At 35.6% G+C, this 12,594-nt stretch overlaps 1 protein-coding gene and 1 long non-coding RNA gene across 2 annotated transcripts in view; both read right to left on the reverse strand.

Moving 5' to 3' along the window:
* Window positions 1–16: 16 nt before the first annotated feature.
* The window catches only part of LOC107569050 (uncharacterized), a 21,725-nt gene continuing 9,147 nt past the window's right edge, over window positions 17–12,594 (reverse strand). Inside the window, exons 2-3 of the long non-coding RNA XR_001606851.1 lie at window positions 4,065–4,068; window positions 17–326 (exon numbers count right to left, since the gene is read on the reverse strand). This is a non-coding gene — a long non-coding RNA (uncharacterized lncRNA). The remainder of the gene's footprint in view (window positions 327–4,064; window positions 4,069–12,594) is intronic.
* Window positions 8,974–11,430, reverse strand: msx1b (muscle segment homeobox 1b). Its single transcript, XM_016255053.1, has 2 exons — window positions 10,678–11,430; window positions 8,974–9,807 (listed from the first exon to the last, which is right to left on the reverse strand). Exons 1-2 carry the CDS (start codon window positions 11,033–11,035, stop codon window positions 9,404–9,406), a joined length of 762 nt encoding a protein of 253 aa, XP_016110539.1. The 5' UTR covers window positions 11,036–11,430; the 3' UTR covers window positions 8,974–9,403.

Consider the following 12,594-nt stretch of genomic DNA (forward strand, 5'->3'; position numbering starts at 1 on the left):
TATGTCTACTTCGACATTTTTTAAAGGGAAATCTGTATGCTGTAGCCGCTTCTTCTTTTATAATTGTCTCGGGCCCCTTCCTTGTCACCTATGGGTAGAGACAAAGACTTTGAATATAAGCTGACACAGACGGCACAGGTGGGATACAAGAAAGCTGGTTTCTGATTGGTCGATATGACCAAATCCTGAACGGCATGGACTGATTTCCAGGGCTTGTGTACATTCTGTAGACTATGTGAAATATATGCTAATGACTTTTGCCTTTTCCCTCAGTATTGGGCAGATATGTTGTATGCTTAAGCTGTATGCTGCTGTGTTTTCCACCACTTTTGAAGGAGTGACATTATCCATTCGTTTCCTGCTCGTCTTCCTCTTTCCCGGTGTATAATACTTCCCTGAACTCTACAGATGTTGACACACACGTAATATTGGATCATTGTAATGAGTGAGAGTGTGTGTGTGTGAGCGCATGCTGTATGTCTTATGTCTATAAATACTGTATGCTGATTAGTGAGTTAAACGAATTAAGCACGAAATTAAGGAAAATGATAATCAGGACCCTAAAGGTATAGTTCATCCAAAAATGAAATTTATGTCATTAATTTCTCACCCTCACGTTGTTCCAAACCCGTAAGACCTTCGTTCATCTTCGGATTGTTGAATAGTCGTTATTTATGTTTTCTTTGCGCACAAAAAGTATTCTCGTAGCTTCGTAAAATTACGGTTGAACCCCTGATGTCACATGGACTATTTTACCGATGTCCTTGCTATGTTTTTGGACCTGGGAACATTGCAGTTGTGTCGCTGTCTATGGAGGGCCAGAGAGCTCTCGGATTTCATCAAAAACATATTAATTTGTGTTCAGAAGTTGGAACAACATGATGATGGGTAATTAATAGGGATGTAACGATTCACTCAACTCACGATTCGATTCACGATTTTTTTTTTTTACAAAACGAGATTAGACACATTATAAATTAAATGTGTCCTTTTATTATTGCTTGGACAAAATGCTGCACGTTTCTTTGTGAAATTGAAATATAACACTATAATAATATACTAATATAGCACTTGCATATTATTGCTCTTTTGTTGGTTTTGATTGCTTCTATTGTCCTCATTTGTTAGTCGCCTTGGATAAAAGTGTCTGCTAAATGACAAAATTTAAATATAATGTAAATGTAAATAACAAAACTAAACTTTAAACTAAAATTTAAAACAAACCCCAAATCAAATAAATAACACAAATCAAATAAATCTCTTCATATAAACAAACTAAGGCTTTGACTGTGCTCTTTCCATTTAAAATGGGAAGCAACCACTGCATTTTAATCTTGATCCAAACAAAGATGCTACATACATGCAACATGAGCAGTCTACACATAAATTAGATTGTATAATTTTCCAAATTTAAAGCAAAAACAGAATGGTTTGACTTCAGTTTTGTGAAACTACACATAAAAAAATATCTGCATGAAACCGAAACAGCAGACGAGCTGAATGAGACGCAGATTCACTCTCTGCCAGCAGGTGGCGCTTAAAGCGTTTCCTGGTTTCCGCTGTAAACAAAGCAGCGCTGCACTTATGAACTTTAATATGCATTATACAGAGGCAAGATAAAAAGAAAAAAAATACCATCTAAACTTTTCTAAAGACAGTAAGTTCCCCTCAGGCATATAAACTCTTACACCTAATTAAATCGTGATTAGTTTAGCATCTCAACCGATTTGAATCGTCACATATTTGAATCGATTTTCAACCGGCTCGCGGTTAATCGTTACATCCCTAGTAAATTCATTTTAAACCTCTTAAATCAATTTTTTAAATAATTTTCAAAGTTTTTAAATTCCTTGTTTTATTGTTGTGATTATCTATTTTTTTTCTTTTCTTTTATGTAAAGCACTTTGAGTTACCATTGTGTATGAAATGTGCTATACAAATAAACTTGCCTTGCCTTGCCTAGTAATTAATGACAGAATTTTCATTTTTGGGTGAACTATTCCATTAAAATGGAACATGTGAACAGGTTTATGCACCGCAAATTCTAGCCTAAAGAAAGATGTCGGCTTTAGCTCTCAAAATCGTGCCATTCGTGTTTGAATTTAGCAGGAATGAGCAGCTGAAAGTGGTTTGAACCCCTTAACCATCTGGACTGCCTCTTCAGGGAAATTGCACTTAATGATGAGGCGGAAGAAGATAAGATGGCAACACTTTCTCTACAGTACATTCGCTTCCATTTCTTGTTGTCTTTCTTCCTCTCGTTCTCTTTAGTGTCCCCTAGTGTTAGTGGAAGTGCACAACCGAGGCTGTTGTATCTTGTTCCTCTGAATACGGTTGTGAATTAGTACAGAAGAGTCACTTCAGACTCTGTATGTCTCTCCCAAAAGTGCTGTTGAAAGAATATCCATCTGTTCTGTTGCACAGTTAAAGCGATAATTCATCCATATATGAAAATAAGCATTGTTTGCTCACACTCAGGTTGATCAAAACTCATGATTTTCGTTCTTCCATGAATCCTAGAAGAAATGATTCCTTTTTATTTTAAATGATCTTTTCTGTACAATGAAAGTAAATGGTGACTAAGGGCTGTCAAACCACACAAAAAAAGTGCTATTTTAAAAGTCTTTTCAAGTCATACACTTGTCATATGGGAGGAAAACACAAATTAAGTTAACTACTAATTATTCATTTCTAACTCCCTAACTCTCAAATACTGTGTTGTGGTCAAATCTGAAGACACTTAGCATCACTGAAACAAAACCTAATGTGACACTCAATGGGATTTGCCATATTTTAATATGCATGAGCATAATTGAGATTTTAAAGCTGTAGCTGAGAATGTTTGTGTAATTTTTGTAGCTTAAAAGTTGATCTCCAACCATTTTCATTGTATGGAAACGATTCATCATCTCAGTAAAAATGATTTTATTTATTTCCTACATGAAAGAAAAAGTAAAGGTTTGCAACAATATAAAGGAGAGTAAATGATGATAGTGTTAGTTTTTGGGTGAATTGTCCCTTTAATGTTGTTCTTTTGAACTTGTTTTTAATTGACAACTATTAAAATAATATGATATTGTATGAAGGTGCTCCATTGCTCTCAGTATAGAGTGTATTGAAATGAATATTTGTTTAAACAATGTATGCTTGGCGAAGGGAACTTAAACTAAACTCTTGTTCAGGTCAGTTCACTGTCATAGCAGGGAAAATAGATTTACAGTGTTTTTCTTTTTTCTTTTCTTTTTTATACTTTTAGCTTAAGTTTCAGAAGGACTTTCTCTTAATCACCCAATTTATTGTACGTTCTTTTAACTGTTATGGAAAATCTTATATTTACAGGGTTTTTAAAAATAATTTAAGTTTCTTAATGATTATGTATAATATGTGAGAATACAGTGTCATGTATCTACAGTAGTAATTATTTTGCAATAATATATTTTTTATTTGTGTTTGGGGTTTTGTAAAATACTTTCAGCAGCACTTAAAGGGAGTGATGTCATGTAGCGCGACATCCTTTTACATAAGCTTTATTCAAATATGTTTTTATGTCACTTTGCTTCACGATTTCCTCAGCATGTACGTAAAGTATCACATTTCTCAGTGACTCATATTTGAGACAAATATGAGATGAAAGGGGAAATGGAGAAATATACAAACGTGACTGTTGGTAGCCATAAGAGTTAAACAACAGCCACCAAAACTGAAAACATAAACATGTAACAGCTATTATTGTTTTATATTATTTTTCTTTACGTGACAGTATGTTGAATGTTACACTGATGTGTGTTCTGGTTCAGAGGAGTCACCTGATACTGTACTGCATTGAATAAAGTGTAGGTTAGCCTCACTCCATCACACTGCTTCTTCTCTCTTCATTACTGAATGTCTGTTTTTTTTTCTCCCCTCACACATCTAGTTCTGGCAGGTCACGTTAGTCAAGCTCGCATTATGTGACTCTCAGCTGATCCCCATCAACCTATGGGAATACGACACCTATCTAAGCATTCATATATAAGGTCCCTCAGTATTATCAGCAGTTTTCGCACTGCTCAATAGCTAATTACCCTCCTCCATCCCCAACTCCTCCTCTGTCAGTCGGGAATATGGACAAAAAAGAAGCATTCTTCATTCTTGAGACATTCTTCAGTTTCACAGAAGAATGAAAGTCACACAGGTTTGGAACAACCTAAGTCAATGATTTTTGGGTAAACTATCACTTTACAGTGAACAGATTTTTTCTATTATTACATTCTTGAATCGTATTTGTCTCTTTCATCAGTTATGAACAACAATAGTGAATTTAGTTACTCATTGAAATTAGCTCATGTAAAGTAAAACATCAAAAATCCAGTATCTCAAAATGTTAGAATATTTACATTTGAGTTTAATTAAATGACCATCCCTACAGTATAAATTCCGGGTATCTCTTGTTCTTTGAAACCACAATAATGGGGAAGACTGCTGACTTGGCAATGGTCCAGAAGACGATCATTGACACCTTCCACAAAGAGGGTAAGTCACAGAAGGTCATTACTGAAAGGAGGTGGCTGTTCACAGAGTGCTGTATCAAAGCATATTAAATGCAAAGTTGACTGGAAGGAAGAAATTGAGTAGGAAAAGGTGCACAAGCAACAGGGATGACCGCAAGCTTGAGAATGCTGTCAAGCAAAGCCGATTCAAACACTTGGGAGAGCTTTACAAGGAGTGGACTGAAGCTGGAGTCAGGAGAGAGAGAGAGAGAGAGAGAGCGAGAGAGAACCATTTCTCATTCAAAAGCATATTCCACATAACTCCTAAGCAAAATATGTATGTATATGTACAGGTGCATCTAAAAAAATTTGAATATTGTGAAGTTCATTTTTTTTTTAACTTATTTCAAAAAGTGAAACTTTCATATGTTTTATATTCATTACATGTAAAGTAATTTTTTTCACGATATTCAAATTTTTTGAGATGCACCTGTATATGTCTAGATTCTCTGTTACTAGACATTTTCACATGCATTTAACAATCGCATTACTTATGATTAGTAATGACACACATTTCAGGATAGGAGAAACCTCCCACTGACTGTGTAAAAGTGTATCAGTCTACTTGAGTCCACTTACAGAGTGAGAAAAGTCCTTCAGCAGTCATCTTTTTTTGTTAAGATATGAAGCCGTTTTGCGCTGTTTGTATCCTGTTGCTTCTTACTCATGGTAAGCCTGACTGTTTATTTAAATTATTATATCTGGTCCAACTTTTCAAATTTTTTACTTTTCATGAAAATGCTGCGATTGTTTTATAGTTCCATAAAGAACCTTTAACATCCATGGAATCTTTCCATTCGCAAAAAGTTCTGAAAAAAAGGTTCTTCAGATTAAATATTCTTCAGACTAAGAAAAAATATTCTTTTAAGAATTTTTCACCGATTATTGAAACTATTTTTTTCACTGATCGGTTCACTGAAAGCTTCTTTGTGGAACCAACAAATGGCTCTTCTATGGCATCTCTGCAAAAACCCTCTATTTTGGAACCTTTATTATTGAATAATATATTTTCTTCCATTACTAATATTTTTCTCTTCTTTTTCTGTCTCAGATCTTGCTCTCTTATCATCCACAGGAATGGCATTGCAGTGTAACCTGTGTGTTTCCAAAGGGAATGGGGACCCCTGCACTCTATCAGTACAGACATGTATTTCCCACATGACGGCCTGTGGAAACATCACATTTAGAGCTGGTTTAACGGGTGAGTTCAGCAATCATCACAAGCCTTAAACAGATAGTGCAGAACACTTATTTGTGTTGTTTCCACAGCTCCTCCTTCTATCCGTTCCTGTATAAGCATGTCGGCCTGCTGGAGATATTTGCTCGCTCCAGAAGTGAAGGCTGTGTGCTGCAAGACTAACCTCTGCAACTAAGCCAACAAACCTGTAATCCGAATCATTAAAGACTTACGCTTTAGCTGAATTCTACCTTTCTGTAACCTTGGCGGTGTGATTATATGAAATTGTACTGAACACTTAAAGGCTCAGTAGGCAAATGTAACAACGAATTGCAACAAAAATGTTACAAACAGCAATGATGAATAACTTTTTGCAAGCGACAATAAAAGCTGTCAAGCTATTGTGTTCCTACGAGGTACAGTCTGTACAGAGGTCACACAAAATGAACAAATAAATGAGAGATATCACTTTAAAATAAAGTTTGTAGTTAATAATGAATAAGAAGTGCCACTGGAGGATTGAAGATTGAGATCAGATAATAGACCTAGTCAGTGTGGCGCCATATTGAATTTTTGGCAGGAATACACACGAAGCTCTGAGCGACAATGGATTCTACACTGATTGAAAAATTGGAAAAATCTGAATAAAACTTTCAGTGGACATAAACTCCATAAAACAGTTTTGAAAGTTGTGAGTTATGAAACTGACCTAGGACCAGTGTGTGCCATCGTAAAGACTCTAAGTCTATCACAGCCTCGTTTTCAACAGCGTAAAATTCAATATGACCTCTAACGAAAATTAGGTCTTTCCTGGCTAAAGGCACATATTATTTATTGCATTTCCTTGTTATTTAGATGCTTTTAAACGACTCATTGACAGCATCGGTTAAATGTTTTGAGACCGATATCTTATCAGGTTAGCTCTGAGGATTTTTTCTGTGTTTGTCGCTCTTTAAAAAGCAAGGGATAGCTTCTGGTGCATTATTTCTTTTCTTTTCTTCTATAGCTGTCACGTGTCAACTGAAAACTTGTTGGTAGTTCAAGGCCGAAGTGGCTCAAATAGATAGTAATGCCTGTCAAAGAGTTTCAGATGGCGCCATCTCTTGGACAATAGACAAACAGACACAGGGCAAGAGTCGAGGATAGAGCTTTTTCGCTACTAATGCTCAAAACAAAACAGCAAATTAAAGGGAAAGACACTGCAGACAATGCACCTGTCAATTTTGAGATTTGGGGCTTTTTGGTTTTTCATAAAGTGTTTTTTCAGACTAGTGGAAAGAAAACATCCAAAAGACACTGTTGAGTGTTTCTTTTATAGCACTTTATCTATTTGTGTCAATAGATTTCAATTACAATACATATTTTTAAAGGCCGTTTTCTCAAAATGAGTATTTTCTCCAACACTGAGCCATAAATCTCCACTTCAGTAGCACTTACACACACCAATTTTTTTTTTATTCCTGTCTATATTCTGAAGGTTTTTATAGAGGGATTGGTTCATACATAATTTTCTTGATTATATACAACATTTGATTCCCCCCAAAATTGTGAAAATATATTGTTTTCTGGCTGTTCAAAGTATTTTCTGAATTATGGAGTGACAAATAGAGATACCCAGAGTTCCCTCTGTAAAAACATTTGACTCTAATATGTCAAAAAAACAAAAACAAAAAAAAACAAGAATTTTGAAACTGACTTCATCCAGTGTTCAGATTTTTGTACTAGAAATGTATGCAAATTAGTGCATATTTCATTAAATAATGCATAATTTGCATATTTAAACATAACATTTTAGAAAACTTGTAATACAAATTTTTTTTTAGCAGTTATCAATGTAATCAATCAACTGGGTAAGTAAGGTGAAAACTTTTTTATATATAACTATACTTTTACCCTATTAACCTGCAGTGTCTTGCCTTAAAATAGCATAAAATAATAAAATAAAATAAACTAGTTCCTCAAAATAATTACATAAATAGCCTACATGTTGGCCTATTCATTACATATTTATGCAATAAACAAGAGCACTTACGTAGCCTAAATCTGAGCTAGTAAATTTCCCTGTGATTTTGCCCAACAAAATAAAACGAAATTAAATTAAACTTTTAAGTTAAATTGAAAGATTATTTTAAAAGTTGGCACTTCAGATAGGCTATCTTGACAAAAATAGATAGATGATAGATAGATAGATAGATAGATAGATAGATAGATAGATAATAGATAGATGATAGATAGATGATAGATAGATAGATAGATAGATAGATAGATAGATAGATAGATAGATAGATAGATAGATAGATAGACAGATGATTACATCGGTGCAAATAACTTCTAAAACGGGGTATAAATGTCTACTAATTTGTCTCTAATTTTTAAGTACAAAATGTGTGATTAGCTAATATGCCAATCGTACTATTTTAGATAATTATTGTGCGAGAAGGGTGAAGAAAGCTTTGGTGTTATAAAGCGGAGCACCATTTATCTTTAATATTCCGCACGTTTATGTGGATCAATGCCTGCAGGTTTTATGCACAGCCTATTTCCAAAATGTGGAAATTGAAATAAGTATAAATAAAATCGAATAAATAAATATAAGTAGCCTATGAATAAAATCGAATGACAGAAATAAGAAAATTGTTTGATCAGTGTCAGATACACTGTAAAAAAAAATCCCGTAAAAAAACGGTAAAATTCCGGCAGGTGGGGTGCCGGAAAAATACCGTAAAATAACAGGCACATTAAATAACAGTAATTTAATGAAAATATTTTATTATTAATGCTATATATATATATATATAGCGCACTGATAAATTGGTGTTATGTGTAAAAAACCTTCAAAAATATTTTTTGGGGTGTTATGTACATTGGCATTTTTTTTATGTGATTTACACTGGATTCCATTTCTGTAATTTAACATTTTTTACCTGTATTTCAAAAATACGTGAAAAAACTGTCAAATAAAACGGTAAGACAATAATAGGCCTCCAAAAAATAAGACGATAAAACAATCAAAAAATATTTTTTGGGGTGTTATGTACATTGGCATTTTTTTTGTGATTTTACACTGGATTTGTAAATTTACAGTCCATTTCTGTAATTACATTTTTTTTACCTGTATTTCAAAAATACGTGAAAAAACTGTCAAATAAAACGGTAAGACAATAATAGGCCTCCAAAAAATAAGACGATAAAACAAAAGGGAAACGGATAAACTTAAGAAAGAATATTTTTTATTTTATTTTAGACTAATAAATATTTGGTCTTTCAAGGCACTTCCAACATAAGGCCAATAAGTACTTCTTCTGACGGGTAACCTCCGTGTCAGATGATCTTAAAAGAGTTCCACATCTACCTGCTCCACAAGAGCACGTCAGTATACAAGACGAAAAACAAAACACAACCAAACATACAGCAGCTTCCTTCCGTCATTTCATCTGGCTTTAGGGAATTGGGTTCAAATGTGGCATTGCCGTGCCCATGATGATATTATAATTAATTACAGTAATAACCAAGAGTAATTAGAAACTGGTCCTCAAATTAATTAGCCTACAAAAGTACATTGTTCTTTCAATTTATCCAGCACATATTTGCGCAATTACCAACGCTATTATAGTAGCCTAATTTTCCCTGCGAGTTTCGTGTAAACGTTAGTTGCGCAAGTCATTTCAAAGCGGAAGAAGCCGTCAGATTCATGTTTTTAAGACAGATAATACATCCCATAAGACACGGGTCCGTTAAATAGTCCTGGCATCGGAACGGGCCTCGGGAAAGAGGCTGGAGGTCCGTACAGAGATGATGGAGATCCCAGAGGGAAGGGCAGCGCGAAGGGGGACAGAAGCGGCTTGGAGGCGCATTTGAACTTCTCCAGCTCGGCCTCCTGAAGTCTCTTGGCCTTCGCCCTCCTGTTCTGGAACCAGATCTTGACCTGAGTCTCGGTGAGGTTGAGGGAGCTGGAGAACTCGGCCCGCTCGGCGATGGAGAGGTACTGTTTCTGTCTGAACTTGCGCTCCAGGGACAGCAGCTGGGAGGTGCTGAAGGGCGTGCGCGGCTTGCGATTAGTCTTGTGCTTGCGTAAGGTGCACGGCGGTGGGCTCGGGTGACCTGGAGGAAACGGCGAAATAAGAAGAAAAAAAATATATATATTATTTCGTTAGAAATATGAAAAAGTCTCCAAATGCCTTTGTGTTTCTTCCTCGTGCATTTCTGAAAACCCTTCTTTCTTTCTTGCAAAATGATCCGAAATCTGGTTTGAATCTAGGCCTATCTGTTTTTAAAAAAAAAAACAGTTTAGCTTTATTATTTTGCTGACAAACAGATTTTGTATGCATATATATATATTTTTTATATTCTCATTTCACAATAGCAAGTATCATGTTTGTAAATAAATTATTATTTACTTTCACGGATTAATTATTATTGCAATTGTTTAATATTTAATAGATACATATTTGTGTTGTCGTTGTTGTTTGTACACTATTATTATTATTATTATAGTAGCCCAACTGTAGCAGTTCTCTATTTAGTAGCCTAATGAGAAAGGTGTGATGGTTAGAATGTCTAAATATGGATTATTATTTATTTTGTGAAATATTATTTTAAAGCATTCTCTTTCTTTCTTTCTTTCTAAACATAAAACTACAAAACATTTGAATAATTTTATAAACAAACTTTAACCTTTGGCTATCTTGCAAGCACTAGTTTTGACTGGCAAATACATATTTCGTGTTTTATCATTTTGGTAAAGGTACCAATAACATTGAAAACGTGTTTCTATAAAATAACGCATTATTTATTTATAATAAAAATCTGTTATTTTCAAAACAATGTAACCATTTCTAAATGTACAAAAGTAGATTCAAAATATAAATGTAGTACTATCTGTGAATAATGAAGGTGATTATGCATTACAATTATTATTATATTGACACTGTTTAGAAAGAAACTCAAACTGTAAATAGTTGAAACACTTACGAGGAGGAGATGTGAAAGATGAGGAGTTTGACCAAGTGCTCTGTTCCTTATCGCTTAATTCTTCACTGTCGTCGTTCAGGCTGTCCGAAACGCTTGACAAACTGTCCACAGAAACTTTGGTTTTCTCGGCAAAGTAAGTCCTTACTAAGTCCTGTCCCTGCAGTCCCAGTCTCGCCGGGGAACAAGCGACCTGGCAGCTGGATTTGGCCATCAGGGATTCCACACTGAACGGGAGGTACGTCTTCTTCACTTTATGTCCCGTGTCGGTGGTCATATCTTTCGGCTTTTGACTTTCCTCGCTGTCCGAGTCCGATTTCTCTTGAGCTGTCGTTTCAACGGGTCCCTTAGGAGGATTCATCGTGAACCATCCGCCGCAAGCTGTCCCAACAATTTCTAACAGGCTGTGGTCGTGCGCTGCCTCGGTACACTTATAATAGCTCGCAAACTGCGCTAAGCCAATCAGCGTGCGCGCTCTTCCAGCTGACTTGCAAAAGCCTCGATTTGATTGGTCCGAATCTTCCCCTGAGGCACTCTCGGACCAATCACAACCAACCCCTTAGAAGTCATGTGGTCAAGTTGACACCAAGACATCAAGGGGATGTTGAGAAAAATGAGTACTTAATCGCGGATGTCTTGCTGAGATGATGTATAGATGGCCTCGGGGCTCTTGACTCTTTGGAGCACAAAGTAGACCAATTTTAGCCCAATTAAACAGTGGGGAAGCGCTCAAAGTATCTGTATCCGACTGTTGAGAAGTTAAAAGTTTTTTTTTTTTTTTTGAAAAAAGCATTTCTTAAGTATATGGAAACTTTTCATGGTTGCTTTATTGAGAAAAGCTTTTGTGAAGGCAGAAATTGATTCGAAAGGGCTGTGAGTTACACAATACTTAGGCAATTTAAGGCACGTCACGGGCTTTTAAGGTTACAAAAGGCTCAGCTGAGAAGCGAGCAGAGTTTTCTTCTCTCTCATTTAGAGGGCCAGACGAGCTGCGTTTTGGAAGGCGCCAGGGACGGTGGGATCAAAAGAGAAGGTACCTCGAGGAGGAAAAGGCAACAGTTTAACTCCACTTAACCAATTGTCCTCAAAATATGTAGTCCTGAGCATAGCTGCAAGGCCAAACGGTGACGTCAAGAAAAGGAACCAGTACTTTCCCAAACCCGAAAAAAAAACTATTGAGAGAGAGAGTGAACAAATTCTCCTTAGTGTTTATAATAAGTCTGAGACTCACTTCTCTTTCCAAAACAACAAAAGAACATGCGAACGCATGCGTACACCTACCAGTATATAAAACAACAACAAACTGCATTTTTAGGCTATTATTGTGTTCATGTTAATATATATTTATTTTATGTTTTGAATGGTTTATATTTACATAAATATTGTTGTCAATTTTTCGCGCATTCCAACTGATTGATGTCATTGTTCATTCTCGGCGACACCTTGAACCGATTTGGCAGACGATCTCCGATGCTCTAAAATTCTCTAAATACAAGCCGAAGGTTCTTCCTCTTACGGGTGACAGATCTGTCATAGTGGATATGAAATCAAACGCACTGGTCTCCCTAAGCCCCCCCCAGCACTAAACTTCGCCAATCTAAACTATAAATAATTGAAAAGATCACGGAAGATCCGTTACCAACACGTTTTAATAGCTGTAATGACGATAGTTTAAGTCAACCTGATTGAGTGGACTCACTTTTGTAATTTAAAACTCGTTTGGAACGAACAGATGAGGACAAAACTGAAGCCTTAACTTAATCTAATTGGATATAGAAGAGATGCTGCTAACCTGAATGAAATGTGCAATCTCCATAGATAGAATGTTTTTAGATAGATAGATGACAGATGATAGATAGATGATATATAGATAGATAGATGATAGATAGATAGATAGATAGATGATAGATAGATATAGAT

This window comes from Sinocyclocheilus grahami, unplaced genomic scaffold, assembly GCF_001515645.1.
Source record: "Sinocyclocheilus grahami isolate Dianchi unplaced genomic scaffold, SAMN03320097.WGS_v1.1 scaffold1306.1, whole genome shotgun sequence".
NCBI lineage: Eukaryota > Metazoa > Chordata > Actinopteri > Cypriniformes > Cyprinidae > Sinocyclocheilus > Sinocyclocheilus grahami.

Coding starts and splice junctions, on each gene's coding strand:
- msx1b (XM_016255053.1), bottom strand. CDS start 11,035: ATGAATCCTCCTAAGGGACCCGTTGAAACGACAGCTCAAGAGAAATCG. Junction 9,808..10,677: donor ATCTTTCACATCTCCTCCTC/GTAAGTGTTTCA, acceptor CGTTTCCTCCAG/GTCACCCGAGCCCACCGCCG.